Consider the following 12,137-nt stretch of genomic DNA (forward strand, 5'->3'; position numbering starts at 1 on the left):
TCTGATGAAGGGTCTAGGCTCGAAACGTCAGCCTTTCTGCTCCTATGATGCTGCTTGGCCTGCTGTGTTCATCCAGCTCTGCACCTTGTTGTGTCAGATTCTCCAGCATCTGCAGTTCCTACTATCTCTGATTATTTTAAGGGATGCCTGCTCCTACTCCTGGTGTACTATTCTACAATCTTCACTGAGCTAGGGCTGGTCCCATGACTGGATAATCTTCGTGGAGTTAAGAATGTGCAAGCATGAGATTACAGTTTGTGGGGAACTCAATTCTGATGTTGCTGATGACCCACAACGATCCGTGGATGAGCAGTTTTGTAATTGGTAGGTTATCTATAATAGGCGACGCGGGAAATAAAGTTAGTGAAAATTAACTAAACAGGTTGGAAAACGAAGAAACAAATTAAGTTGTATATTGTGGATTTTTTTTATTTTCTTGCATGTAGAAGTTGGGAATTGCATCTCAGAATACTCGTTTTAGATTTTAAAATAATGATTAGACTAATGACAAAGAAATTATGTTGAAAAAATATATTTGTTATGCTTTCTATTCCAGATTATCTTCAAGTTATGAGGAAGAATATTGTTTAGGTTTTTATTGTGGTTGCTTTGTGGTTAGTATGTATGTGTCCAATTGCATTGTTTTTTTTAGTTACTGAGGGCATTTTCCATCACTATAAAAATCAAGAGTGGTAAAGGTTTATTTCTCTAGTTTGTATAAACAGAAAGAAAACTAGGATTTTTTTTATATTTGAATTCAGTATTTGCATAGATTTGATAAAGTTCTTTTGTCTGAGCAAGATTAAAGGCCAGTGAGTTAATTGTAAACATTTGGAATGGATGAAGATATACTCTGGAAAGTATATCAGAGAGTAGGAAGCATGATAATTTATCAAAACTCAATTAGATTAAGAGGTGCAAATTTTGTAATTAATGTTTTCTTTGTGACCCTTTATCTCGTAGACACAGTTGTGGCAGCTCAATTTGTACACATCATCAATTTCTGGGCAGCCAGAATTGACATGAGACCTGCTTAATGCTGAGAACCGTTTGTGAGTTAACATTTATTTATATGGTGAAATTAAAGTAGCAGCAAGAAAAAGTACACATTTGATGGAAAACATATACTCGGTATCTGTCTACAATGGTATAGTGAAAGGCATGGATTACTTATTATCATGTCAGGCATCAACTCACTCAGCTATTACTGTACTATATTTAATCAGTTTATATTTGTTTATATAAAGGGAGAGTTAAATAGATTAAAAGAGTGAAACATTATTGGGGATTGGTGGGATTATGAAATAATCAGACCAGGGTTGATTTCATTGAATGGTGGAGCAGGCATAAGAGGCTGAGGGCCCTCCTTGTGCACCGAATCCATACATTGGTGTACAAACCACAACCACCACAAATAGAAAAATAGCAAACTGTTTCTGCTATCATTTGATGAAAATAAGAAGTCACCCTTTACAGAATATGCATGTTTGAATTGCCAAAGAAATTAAGGACCATTCTCCCCCTCAAAATTGTTCCACCATTGAATGCGATTCTGGCTTGTCTGGACCTTACCTTTATCTGTAGAATAATGGATTAACTTTACCTTTACTCCAAGAATAGTTACTGAGTGCGTGTAAAATGGACAATGTCAGCCCTAATGACATCAGATTACATGGAACTGGAACCTGTGTCTGTAAGGTTGCAAAATCATGATATCTCATATTATTTCTTGTACATCATTGTGTTAATAAGTCTTGTTAGCATTCACACATGTTAGTGTGAACTGCACTTTTCTACACTATCTACTTACCCTAGCTCCTTGTCCTTTTTGTCCTAGGCTAAGAAAAATCTGTCAATCTTAGATTCAGTTTGTTGTTTGAGCTCACATCTGCTTTTTGGAGGAAAGTGTTTCTCCCTTCTCTCTGTGCCTGCTGTAGTTTTAAAGTTATGTGCCTGTATCCTTAAGAGAGGGAAGTGTTTCTGTCATCTACCCTATTAATCCATTAAAAAGTCCTAAACTAAAATGCAATCATATCACCCCTTAACCATCTCTATTCTAAGAGCCCAGTTTATGTAATCTCTCCTCATATTCTGATCCTTGGATCTTCAGTAGATCAATCTATACTGCATTCTTCCCAAGAGAAAAAATGCCCTTTCTCAGGTGCTTAGCCCTGAAATATACACAGTACTCTGGATGGGTTCTGGTGCAGCTGTCCCAAAATATCCTTGCATTTATATTCAACATTTGTGGTTGTTTTAATTCTATCAGGAGATGTGGGCACCATTGGCAACACCAGCATTTATTGCTCACTTCTAATTGCCCTTAAAAAAGTGCCCAAGAGATGCCTCTTGAGCCAATGCAATTCATCTGGTTAGGAACATCCACAGTGCTGTTGGGAAGAATGTTTCAAGATTTGTAAGCAGCAACAGTATGGACTGGTAATATATTTCTAAGTCAGTTTGGTGGTGTTCTCATTCATCTGTCATTGAGTTTGATAGGAGCTGTCAAAAGAAGCTTGGAAAGTTGCTGCACCGCTTCTGGTAATGATGCACACTGCTGGCCACTGTGTATCAGCGGTGGAAGAAGTGAATGTTTAAGGTGGTGGATAGGATACCAGACAGGTAGCTTCTTTGTCCTGAATGGTGTTGAGCTTCACACTGTTGATGGAATTGCACGTGGAGAGGCAAATGGCCATCCAGGTAAGTGGAGAGTCTTCCATCACACTCTTGATTGTGATTTGTGCGACAATACTACGGCTTTAAGAGGTGTAAGAAAAAGTCAGGGTCTCGGCCGTTTCCTTTGACATGTTTTGAGGTGGTTTGGTCTGGTCCACAACACTTGTAGATGGGGTGGGGGGGGGGGGGTTGTGGGGGGGGGGGGGGGGGTGGTGCGGTGGTGGTGGGGGAAGCTTACAGAGTCAAATGGTTATTTTCAGAATTAGCCACAGGATTCCCAGTCTCTGAACTGCTGTTGTAGCATGGTATTTATATGGCTAATGAAGTTTTGTTTCTGGCGAATGGTAAACCCAGGATATCGATAGTGGAGAATTCTATAATGGTAATGCCATTGAATGTCAAGGGGAAATGGTTAGATATCAGATAATAAGCTGGGTTTTTACAACAATCAACAATGATCGCCATCGTTGAGACTAACTTTTAAAATTTAAATTTATCATTCCAGTCTAAATTCCACTATTTGTCAGATTTTAACCTGCATCCCAAAGCATTTGCCTGGGTCTCTAGCTTGCTAGTCCAGTGGCATTACCTTGATACCATAAAGATATAAAGGCTCTGATGATACTATGGCTTTAACAGGTGTATTTTGTCCTGATTTTTTTATGAAGAAACATTGAGACAGAACTGCCAAGTAGTCTGCTCAAAGCCAATAAAGTAAACAGCCTGTGAGGCCTTGGTTTTTTTTAAAAGTCAGAACAATAGAAGCAGCCTGAGTGCATGGTGTCAAACTCAGAACCAAGACTTTTAGTTTTAGCTTTCTGCAGTTGCTGGGGTCTTGAAGCTGGATGTAAAAGCTTTTATTCCTCTCTCTGTTACAGTTAAAAGCTAGGGCTCTCTTCCTGCTGCTAGAATTGCATTTGAGACAATCTATTTTACTGAATTTGCCTTTGCTAAGGATGTGTTTATGGGATACAATTAATATTGGCACAGTTAATTAGTACTGATTAATAAATGTATTAATTTGTTAAACATTTCGATAGAGTTAGAGTTATACCAATGCTTTTATTTTAATTTTATTTTGTCTGTATTTTACCTGTAGTATAAAAATAGAATATGTTTTGCTTTAAGTCAAGTTGTTTGACTCATCGATTTGCATCTGAAATGCGATGCTTTACACTCACCTTTAAATGACAGAAAGTCAGGGTCTAGGCCAACTTCTTAATCTAGTTTGTGGGGGGTCGGCCTATAACAAGGCCAGCCTTCCAATAGCCCCTTTCATTATTCTTTTGTATCTGACTACAACATTTTGGTAATCTGTGAATGTGGACCGATAAACTTGGATTTCTACTGCCCAATATTTGGATTAAGATCTGGAGATTGATATGTGCTATTGTGGCTAGCACGAGCCAAGGAATTGTTTCTATGTGTCACTTGTGCATTTACAATTGCACCTTTGTAAAGATTTTAGAGAAAATTGGATCGTATGTTCTCAATGATGTGTATATAAAATTCAATAGAACCTGCAAGGTTGGTTTGCATTAATGACTTTGCATTAACACACCACCTTGTTCTCTGGTCAACATTTCTGACTCAGGCTTGCTGCAGTGCTCTGGTGCTTCTCAGCACAAGCTGGAAGAACTGTACCTCAATTTCCGCTTGACAACTCTACAGCCTTCTGCACTTAATATCAAGTTGAACAATTTTATGGCTTGAGGCACTTTCTCCCATGTCCTTACCACAACCCCCACACACCCCACACACCAGGACTTGTCATCACATGGCTTGCTATTATACACAACCCATCGTTAGCCATTAATACTCCCTGTTTGCAGTTATTCATTCTGCTAGCCTGACCGTTTCCACTCCTTTGTCTGTCCAACTGCTCTTCTCTCTCTCTGGACTCTAGCCCCACCTATAATTTACACCTTACGCCCTCACTCCCCACCCTGTCTTCTGCATAAAAACACAACTTTTCCTAGCGACCATCAGTTCTGAGGAAGCGTCACCGGACCCGAAACGTTAACTCTGATTTCTTTCCACAGATGCTGCCAGACCTGGTGAGCTTTTCCAGCAATTTCTGTTTTTGTTTCTGATTTACAGCATCCACAGTTCTTTTGGATTATTTTTGCATTAACGACTTCATCGTTTTGAAATGTACTTTTTACTTAAAAATAAAAGTTAGTTGAAATTGTTCAAGCGTACGAGTACACAAATAGGTTAACATGGGAATTCCAGTGCCACATGCTTTCAATGACATTCAAGGGTAAATTATCACTGCATCACTTCTGTCACTGGAATCTTAATATGAGGATTTTAAAATGCAGAACCCTTTTCTGTTGATGTAACTGAAATGCAGAAATCCATCAAAATGTTTATGAGCAGTAATAATCTGCTAATATACTTGATTGTCATCCGTCAATGTTTAAGATCTGTGCAGATTCTGAAGGAGAATGAGGAACGTATCACGTCACTAAAGTTATTACTGTGGGTTTCAATAGAAACAACTATCATTGATAAACAGACAGCAGTGTAAAAACATATTGGTGAAATATTCTACAACTTTGGTGATTACTGGGAATGGAAAAACCACAGGAAGAACCCATGGAAGTGACTGTAGCCTGTAGAATCCCAAATGAACGATAATTTTACAATAAATAGAATCAGTCAATAGAAACATGTCAATGTAGTACAACAGCTGGTATAGAAATCTGTAACAATCCAAAGCTTCAAGAGTCTGACATAAACTGTAAAGGAATAAAAGATGGTCTTAAATGCTCTGCAAAGTCTTTCTCATGATTGTATTAAAAAGGCCAGATGGATGTATTACAGGCTAAATTCATCTATCACACATTCCCTGTGTGAAATGTACTCAAAGGACATGTGGATCAAAGATAGGGTTACAACAACCTATGCTCCCTTCAAGTGCAGCTCCCACTAGAAACATGGAATTGAATTTACCATAGTACTTTATGAAAGAGATGCTCGGGGGAAGAGCCGAAAAGTTGTATTTGTGAATCTTATTTCAATCTGTTGTTTGGATTTCTTTAAAATAGAATGGCAATGATTACAAGTGCCTCTTATTAAAATTACCTCTGTCCAATCTTTTCTCCATCATACACTCCATCATCTTCATCTCAGGCTAAACCTTTGCTGACATATATTGATGGCACTGTGGCAGAAATAACATTCACTCATTCTGCTTCTACTGTATATTTATGCCCAGACAGAGGGACATAAGGGTAACAACATAATCCCTGCTGAATTATTTAATCTGCAAAATGACATGAGTGTAGGAGAGCTGTAGCATTAACCCAACATCATCTTAGCTGGGCTGTGTGCAGTATTCTTAAATGCATCTGTTACTTTAGATAGGCACAGAGACTAATCCAGCTCTTTATATATTAATGACTTAAATTGGAGCCTTTTCTGTGGGAACAATTGAACAGAAACATCAGTCATGATTTAATTCTTTTGAAGATGCCTGGACCTATTGAGAGATGAATTACTATATGTTGCAGTGACAAACCAAAGTCAGATTTGATCAGATCACAGGTTCAGTCTGAGCTCTGATCACCACTGATCCAGAGTTGGAGTATTTGGTCTCTAAGTATTGATCACCACATTCTTTCCTATTGCATTTTCTATTGTGGGAAAATATCATCACTCATGAGGTTCATGGGACTTCAACAGTAAGCATTCCAAAATTGCAGCTGCAGATCTTTATACAAACACACAGAGTGTAAGGAGCAAATTAAATAAGCCACAGGCACAGATTCAAACAGGAAACTATGATGTAGAGACATGGCTGCAAGAATGGTCAGGACTAGGAACTAAATGTACCAGTTTATAGAGTTTACAGGATGGATAGAGAAAACAGCAGAGGGGGTGATTTCTATGGTGAGGGAGGATGCAATGAGGGAAAAGCACACAGTGGAACCCTTATGGGCATGAATGAGAAACCATAAAGGAACTAAAAACAACATTAATTTTCATATATAGACCACCTGATGGCAGCTCAGAAGTGCAAGATTATATCAGTGCTGAAATTAGACAGTTATGTAGCAAAGGCAGAGTAGTAATAATGGAGGATTTTAATCTTAACATAGAATGGAAGAGACAGACAAGCACCTGCCAGAAAGGTTGTGAATTTCTGGAGAGTGTCAGGGATAGCTTCGTATTGCAATTTGTCTTGTATTTGATGAGAGGATGAACAATGTTGGATCTAGTAATGAGCAATAAGCCTAGTTTAATTAGTGACCTAGTCAGTTGTGAGTATTTGTCAAATAGTGACCATAACATGATCAAGTTTCATGTAGCATTTTTAAGACATAAGCAAAGATCAGCTATTAGAATTTTAGGTTTATGTAAGGCAGACTTCAATGGGATGAAGCAGAGACTGTTCACAGTAAACTGAGAAACTCTGCTCATAGATAACACACTGAAGAACAGTAGAGGGTGTTCAAAGAAACATTTAATGTTATTTAAAAGCAGTTTGCACCCATGGGAAGAAAATGCCTCACCTGACAAAATACCAGCCACAGATATCGAAAGAGGTAAGGGACAACGTGAAATTAAAAGAAAGAGCTTATAAAAATACAAAGAACAGTACAGATCCCACAGAATGGGACAATACGAAGACCACAAAGGGCCACAAAGCAGCTCATAAGAGTGGATTATAAAAGCAAACTTGCAAAGGACATAAAAGACAATAGAAAGAGATTTAATAATTATATAAAGGGCAAGCAACTGTTTAAAAGTACTAAATAAAAACCAAAAGAACTGCAGATGCTGTAAATCAGGAACAGAAACAGAAGTTTCTAGAAAAGCTCAGCAGGTCTGGCAGCATCTGTGAAGAGAAAATCAGAGTCAATGTTTCAGGTTAACCTGAGTTCTGAGGAAGGGTCACCGGACCCGAAATGTTAACTCTGATTTTCTCTTCACAGATGCTGCCAGATCTGCTGAGGTTTTCCAGCAACTTCTATTTCTGTTCCTGTGTTTAAAAGCACTATTGACTGATTGAAGGTTGAGATTGGACATATTGGCAATGACCGTGGGGAAATGGCAGGTGCTGACCAATTATTTTACACAGTATTTACAGCAGGGGAGGAGGATAGCTTGCCAGAAGTCCCAAAGAAATTAACAGAGGGTTAGGGACAGGTCTAAATAAAGTTAGCTTAAGTAGATCATCAGTAATTGGGAAATTGATGGAACTGAAGAGTGACAAATCTCCAGGACCTGATGGTTTCCATCCACGGGTGTTAAAGGAGGTAGGAGAATACATTGCCGATGCCCCAACCATAAACATTCAGAGTTCCCTGGATTCAGGAGTTGTACCTCTGGATTAGAAATTTGCTCATGTTACTTAACTCTTTAAGAAGGATGACAGAGGGAAGCCAGAGAATTGCAGGCCAGTTAGCCTTTGGCAGGGAAATTGTTAGAGTCTATAATCAATAGGGTAACTGATCACCTCAAACAAATCCAGTTAATCAGGGAGAGTCAGCTTGGATTCATGAAGGGGAAGTTATGCCTGACAACCCTCATAGAGGTTTTTTAAGAAGTGACAAAGGTACTGGACAGAGGTAAGTGATGGGTGTTATTTATATGGACTTCCAGAAGGCTTTTGCTAAATTCCCACACAAGAGACTATTAACTAAGGTAGAAGCCCATGGAATTGGGGGCAAATTACTGACATTGATCAGAAATTGGTTGAGTGTCAGGAGACATAGAGTTGGAATAATGGGTAAATACTCAAATTAGCAGAATATGACAAGCAGTATCCTTCAGGGATCTGTGTTGTGGCCTCAATTATTCACAATATTCATTAACGACTTGGATAATGGCATAAAAAGTCAAATACCCAATTTTGCTGGTGATGCAAAATTGGGCAGCATTGTAACCAGTGTTGAAGACAGCATAAAATTACAACAGGCTATTGATAGATTAGATAAATGGGCAAAGCTATAGCAGATGGATTTTGGTATAAGATTATAAATTTTGGAATGAGAATGGATGGATCAGGGTTTTTTTTAGAAAGCACAAAGTTAAATAGAGTGGATGTCCAACAAGATTTGGGGATTCAGGTGCATAGGTCTTTAAAATGCCACAAACAGATGCAGAAAATAGTCAAAAAGGCTAATGGAATGCTGGTCTTCATATCTAAAGGACTGGAGAGTAAGGCTGCAGACAATGTGCTGCAGTGATACAAATCCAATCAAGGCACCTCACCTGAGGAAGGATGCTTTGGACCTGGGGAAAGTTCAACATAGTTTACAAGGATGATACCTGGAGCTCAGAAGTTAATTTTTTATGGGAAGAAATTAGACATATTAGGCCTTTATTGCCTAGAATTTAGAGGTTAAAGGGTAATCTAATCCAGTGTTTAGGATGTTAACAGGGAAATACAGGCTAGATAAAGATAAACTATTTCCACTGGTTGAAGATTCTAGAACTAGGGAGCATAGATTTCAGAATTAGAGCTGAGCCATTCAGAAGAGATGTTAGAAAGCATTCCATATGCAAAGAATAGTGGAGGTTTGGAACCCTCTTAGACAGTGGTTGATATTAATTCAATTGTTAAATTTAAATCTGAGATGTACAAACTTTTATTAAACAAGGGTATGAAGGGATAAGGGCCCATGACAGGCACGTGGATTTAGGCCACAGATCAACCATAATCTTATTGAACGGCGGAGTAGGCACGAGGGACTCTAACGTAAGGGAGAAAAAAACAATGCTATTTTCATGCAAAAACAAAATATTGTATATGCAAGGAATCCAAAATAAAAACAGACACTGCTGGAAATACTCAGCAGGCTAGGTAGCATCCATAGTTCTAATGAAGTGTGATCGATGTGAAACATTAATTCTATTTCTATCCACAGAAATGCCTGATCTGCTGATGTTTTCAAGATTTTCTGTTTTTAATTTGTTTTTCTGAAGTGTGTTATAGAATATACAAATTTAAAATTGCTTTGGGGCAGTGTAATGAAGGTGCTTCTGATACCTTTTTGTACATTGCTCCTTCTTCTCTCTGAGCAAAGGAGAAAAATGTGAGACTGAATGGACAGTGACAATATAATACATTACAATATGGGAACGTTTTATTTACTAAGTTTTCTGTAAACAATTGAATAAGTACACACCAAGAATAGTTTAGCAGAAGTTTACACACCAAATTCTGATTAGTATTTGGAACGGTGACTTTTTTTATAAAGAGGTGCCTTCTCTGAAGGGATGGTAGCTTCATGGAAATTGACTATCCCATTGCTTGTTGGGAAAATAATGTTGTGATATAAATTGTATTGAAACCCATCATCACTTCACTTAAATGTGATGTTATTGCATTTAAAATGCATCTAGCTGTTGTCCATTTTAAGGTGAAAAAGTCTGGAAAAATAAATCAAAAAGTGAATATCCCTTTAAGTTGAAGGCATTTTGCAGAAACCAAAGCAACTTTCTGAAAGTATTCTGTTTTCTTTGCTTCTCCAGGTGGTTCTTCCCGATGGCCTTCACCACAGTGTGAATGTGGCTGCAGAAATGATAAAAGCGAAAAGGATGGAGAGAGCATAACGTCCTGCAATGAACTATCCACTTCAAGCTGTGATAGCCAGTCTGAGGCCAGCTCTCCACAGGAGACAGTGATCTGTGGTCCAGTAACCCGGCAACCCAATATCCAGACCCTGGACCGACCAGCCAAAAAAGGGCCAGTGCAGCAAGTGCAGCAAAGTGAATTCCGAAGGAAAAGTGATCTGCTAAGGACACTCACCAGTGGATCCCGTGAATCCAATGCATGCAAAAAGAAAATCAAAGAGAAACTGACAATTGAGGAAGAGTTAGAGAAATGCATCCAAGATTTTCTAAAAATTAAGATACCTGACAGGTTCCCAGAGCAAAAATACCCATGGCAACTAGAACTGTTGCGGAAATATCATCTATAGAATAAGTTAGGTCCTTGCAAGGACTTTTCCCTAGCTCAGGCTACCCTCCCATCTATGCTTCTGGGCTCTCCTGGCCTCAGACTCTTACCTGTTCCCAGGTTATGACTACTCCATGCTCTGCAGTGCTCCTGAGCTCACACTGCTCTCTGTTCCTGCTTTGGGCTCTGACAGTTCTTGAATTCAGTTCCTGGATACTTTTGAATTTTGACTGCTTCCTGCTCTCATCTTCGACTGTGTCTGGGTGGTTTTTATCCCATTTACTGAAACCTAAACCAAACAAGGGCAAATAGTGGATGGGAAAATGGTTTGAGCTCTAATTAGTTATTTGCTGCTGATCAAAAGTAAATGGGAACTATTAATGTCTCCAGATCAAATGACATACGGAGAAAGTGAGAAAATAGGACTCGTGGTGTCAGTGTCACATTTTACAAACTCTCAGACACCCTTCTCATAAAGAAAAGCAGATTGTCTGCCCAATAAAATGGACAGACATGTAGCAATCCTGCTTCTGGTTATACAGGGCTTTGACTGCTCCTAGGTCTGATAACCTATTACTCCCTTCTCTGGTTCCTGCATGTATTATGTGTGCAGATTGTCAATCAGACTTCAGTTTCTGTGCTGCTGTGTGTAAAGACTTTGGTGTTTGTGATGAAAAGACATCTATATTCTCACACATGGAAGTTCTCTCAAAAAGCTTCCATTAACTAAACATTTCCGGACTCAAATGTCTTGAAGCTGCACCACAATCAGACACCTTTAGCTTGCTTGATTTAACAAAAAAAAAGGCACTTACTGTTTTTTTCCCATTTTAAAAGAAAAAGCACATTGAAGTTTGCATATGTTGTGTTGTCAGTAATGCGGGTTGAAGCAGAGATTTCTTGCACTGACTCTAAAGTGATGGATACATTATTCTTGAATCCAGTTAAAGTTGACAACGACCTTTTCTTTTAGAATTATACAGTATAGGTTTGATGTAAAGTGGACTTGCACTGATTTACCTAACAAAGTGTGACTCTGAAATTCAGTATTCACTGTGTGATGTTTTAATTGGATCATTATTAACGGTCTATTGATGACTTGTATTCCTTCCTTCGAGATTTGTGTAACTCTCTTGCAGTGTGTGACTTTTTTCCCAGTAAGATTGTGATACATGTTTCCCTCTCGGGATGTTGAAGCACAAGTTTGTCTCTTCCATTAAATAATGCCACAATGGTGGTCTGTACTTTGATGATCAGTTGTTAGTTTCAGGTTAAGTTAATCAATTAAACCCTTTGAGGGCTACAGTAGTATCTCTGCACTGTGCCTGAGCCTGATAGGATATTTATATTTTGACTGACTGACATGGAAAGCTGTTTTTGTGTGTTATACATGGTCTCTTTGTGGTCTGTGCCCCTTGCAAAAGTTTAGTGCAAAATTTAGAAATTAATTTATCAGTCCTCAGAGGGTTAATTCACTAAGAAACAGAGTACCTTCCTTATTCGAGACAACAAGGTGCAGAGCTGGATGAACACAGCAGGCCAAGCA

General features: G+C 38.6%; 1 protein-coding gene across 1 annotated transcript in view; it reads left to right on the forward strand.

Moving 5' to 3' along the window:
* The window catches only part of kctd16b (potassium channel tetramerization domain containing 16b), a 196,608-nt gene extending 185,995 nt beyond the window's left edge, over window positions 1–10,613 (forward strand). Inside the window, exon 2 of the mRNA XM_048603752.1 lies at window positions 10,165–10,613. Coding sequence (XP_048459709.1) covers window positions 10,165–10,613 — 449 coding nt within the window. The remainder of the gene's footprint in view (window positions 1–10,164) is intronic.
* The last annotated feature ends 1,524 nt before the right edge of the window (window positions 10,614–12,137 follow it).

This window comes from Rhincodon typus, chromosome 12 (assembly GCF_021869965.1).
Source record: "Rhincodon typus isolate 14 chromosome 12, sRhiTyp1.1, whole genome shotgun sequence".
NCBI lineage: Eukaryota > Metazoa > Chordata > Chondrichthyes > Orectolobiformes > Rhincodontidae > Rhincodon > Rhincodon typus.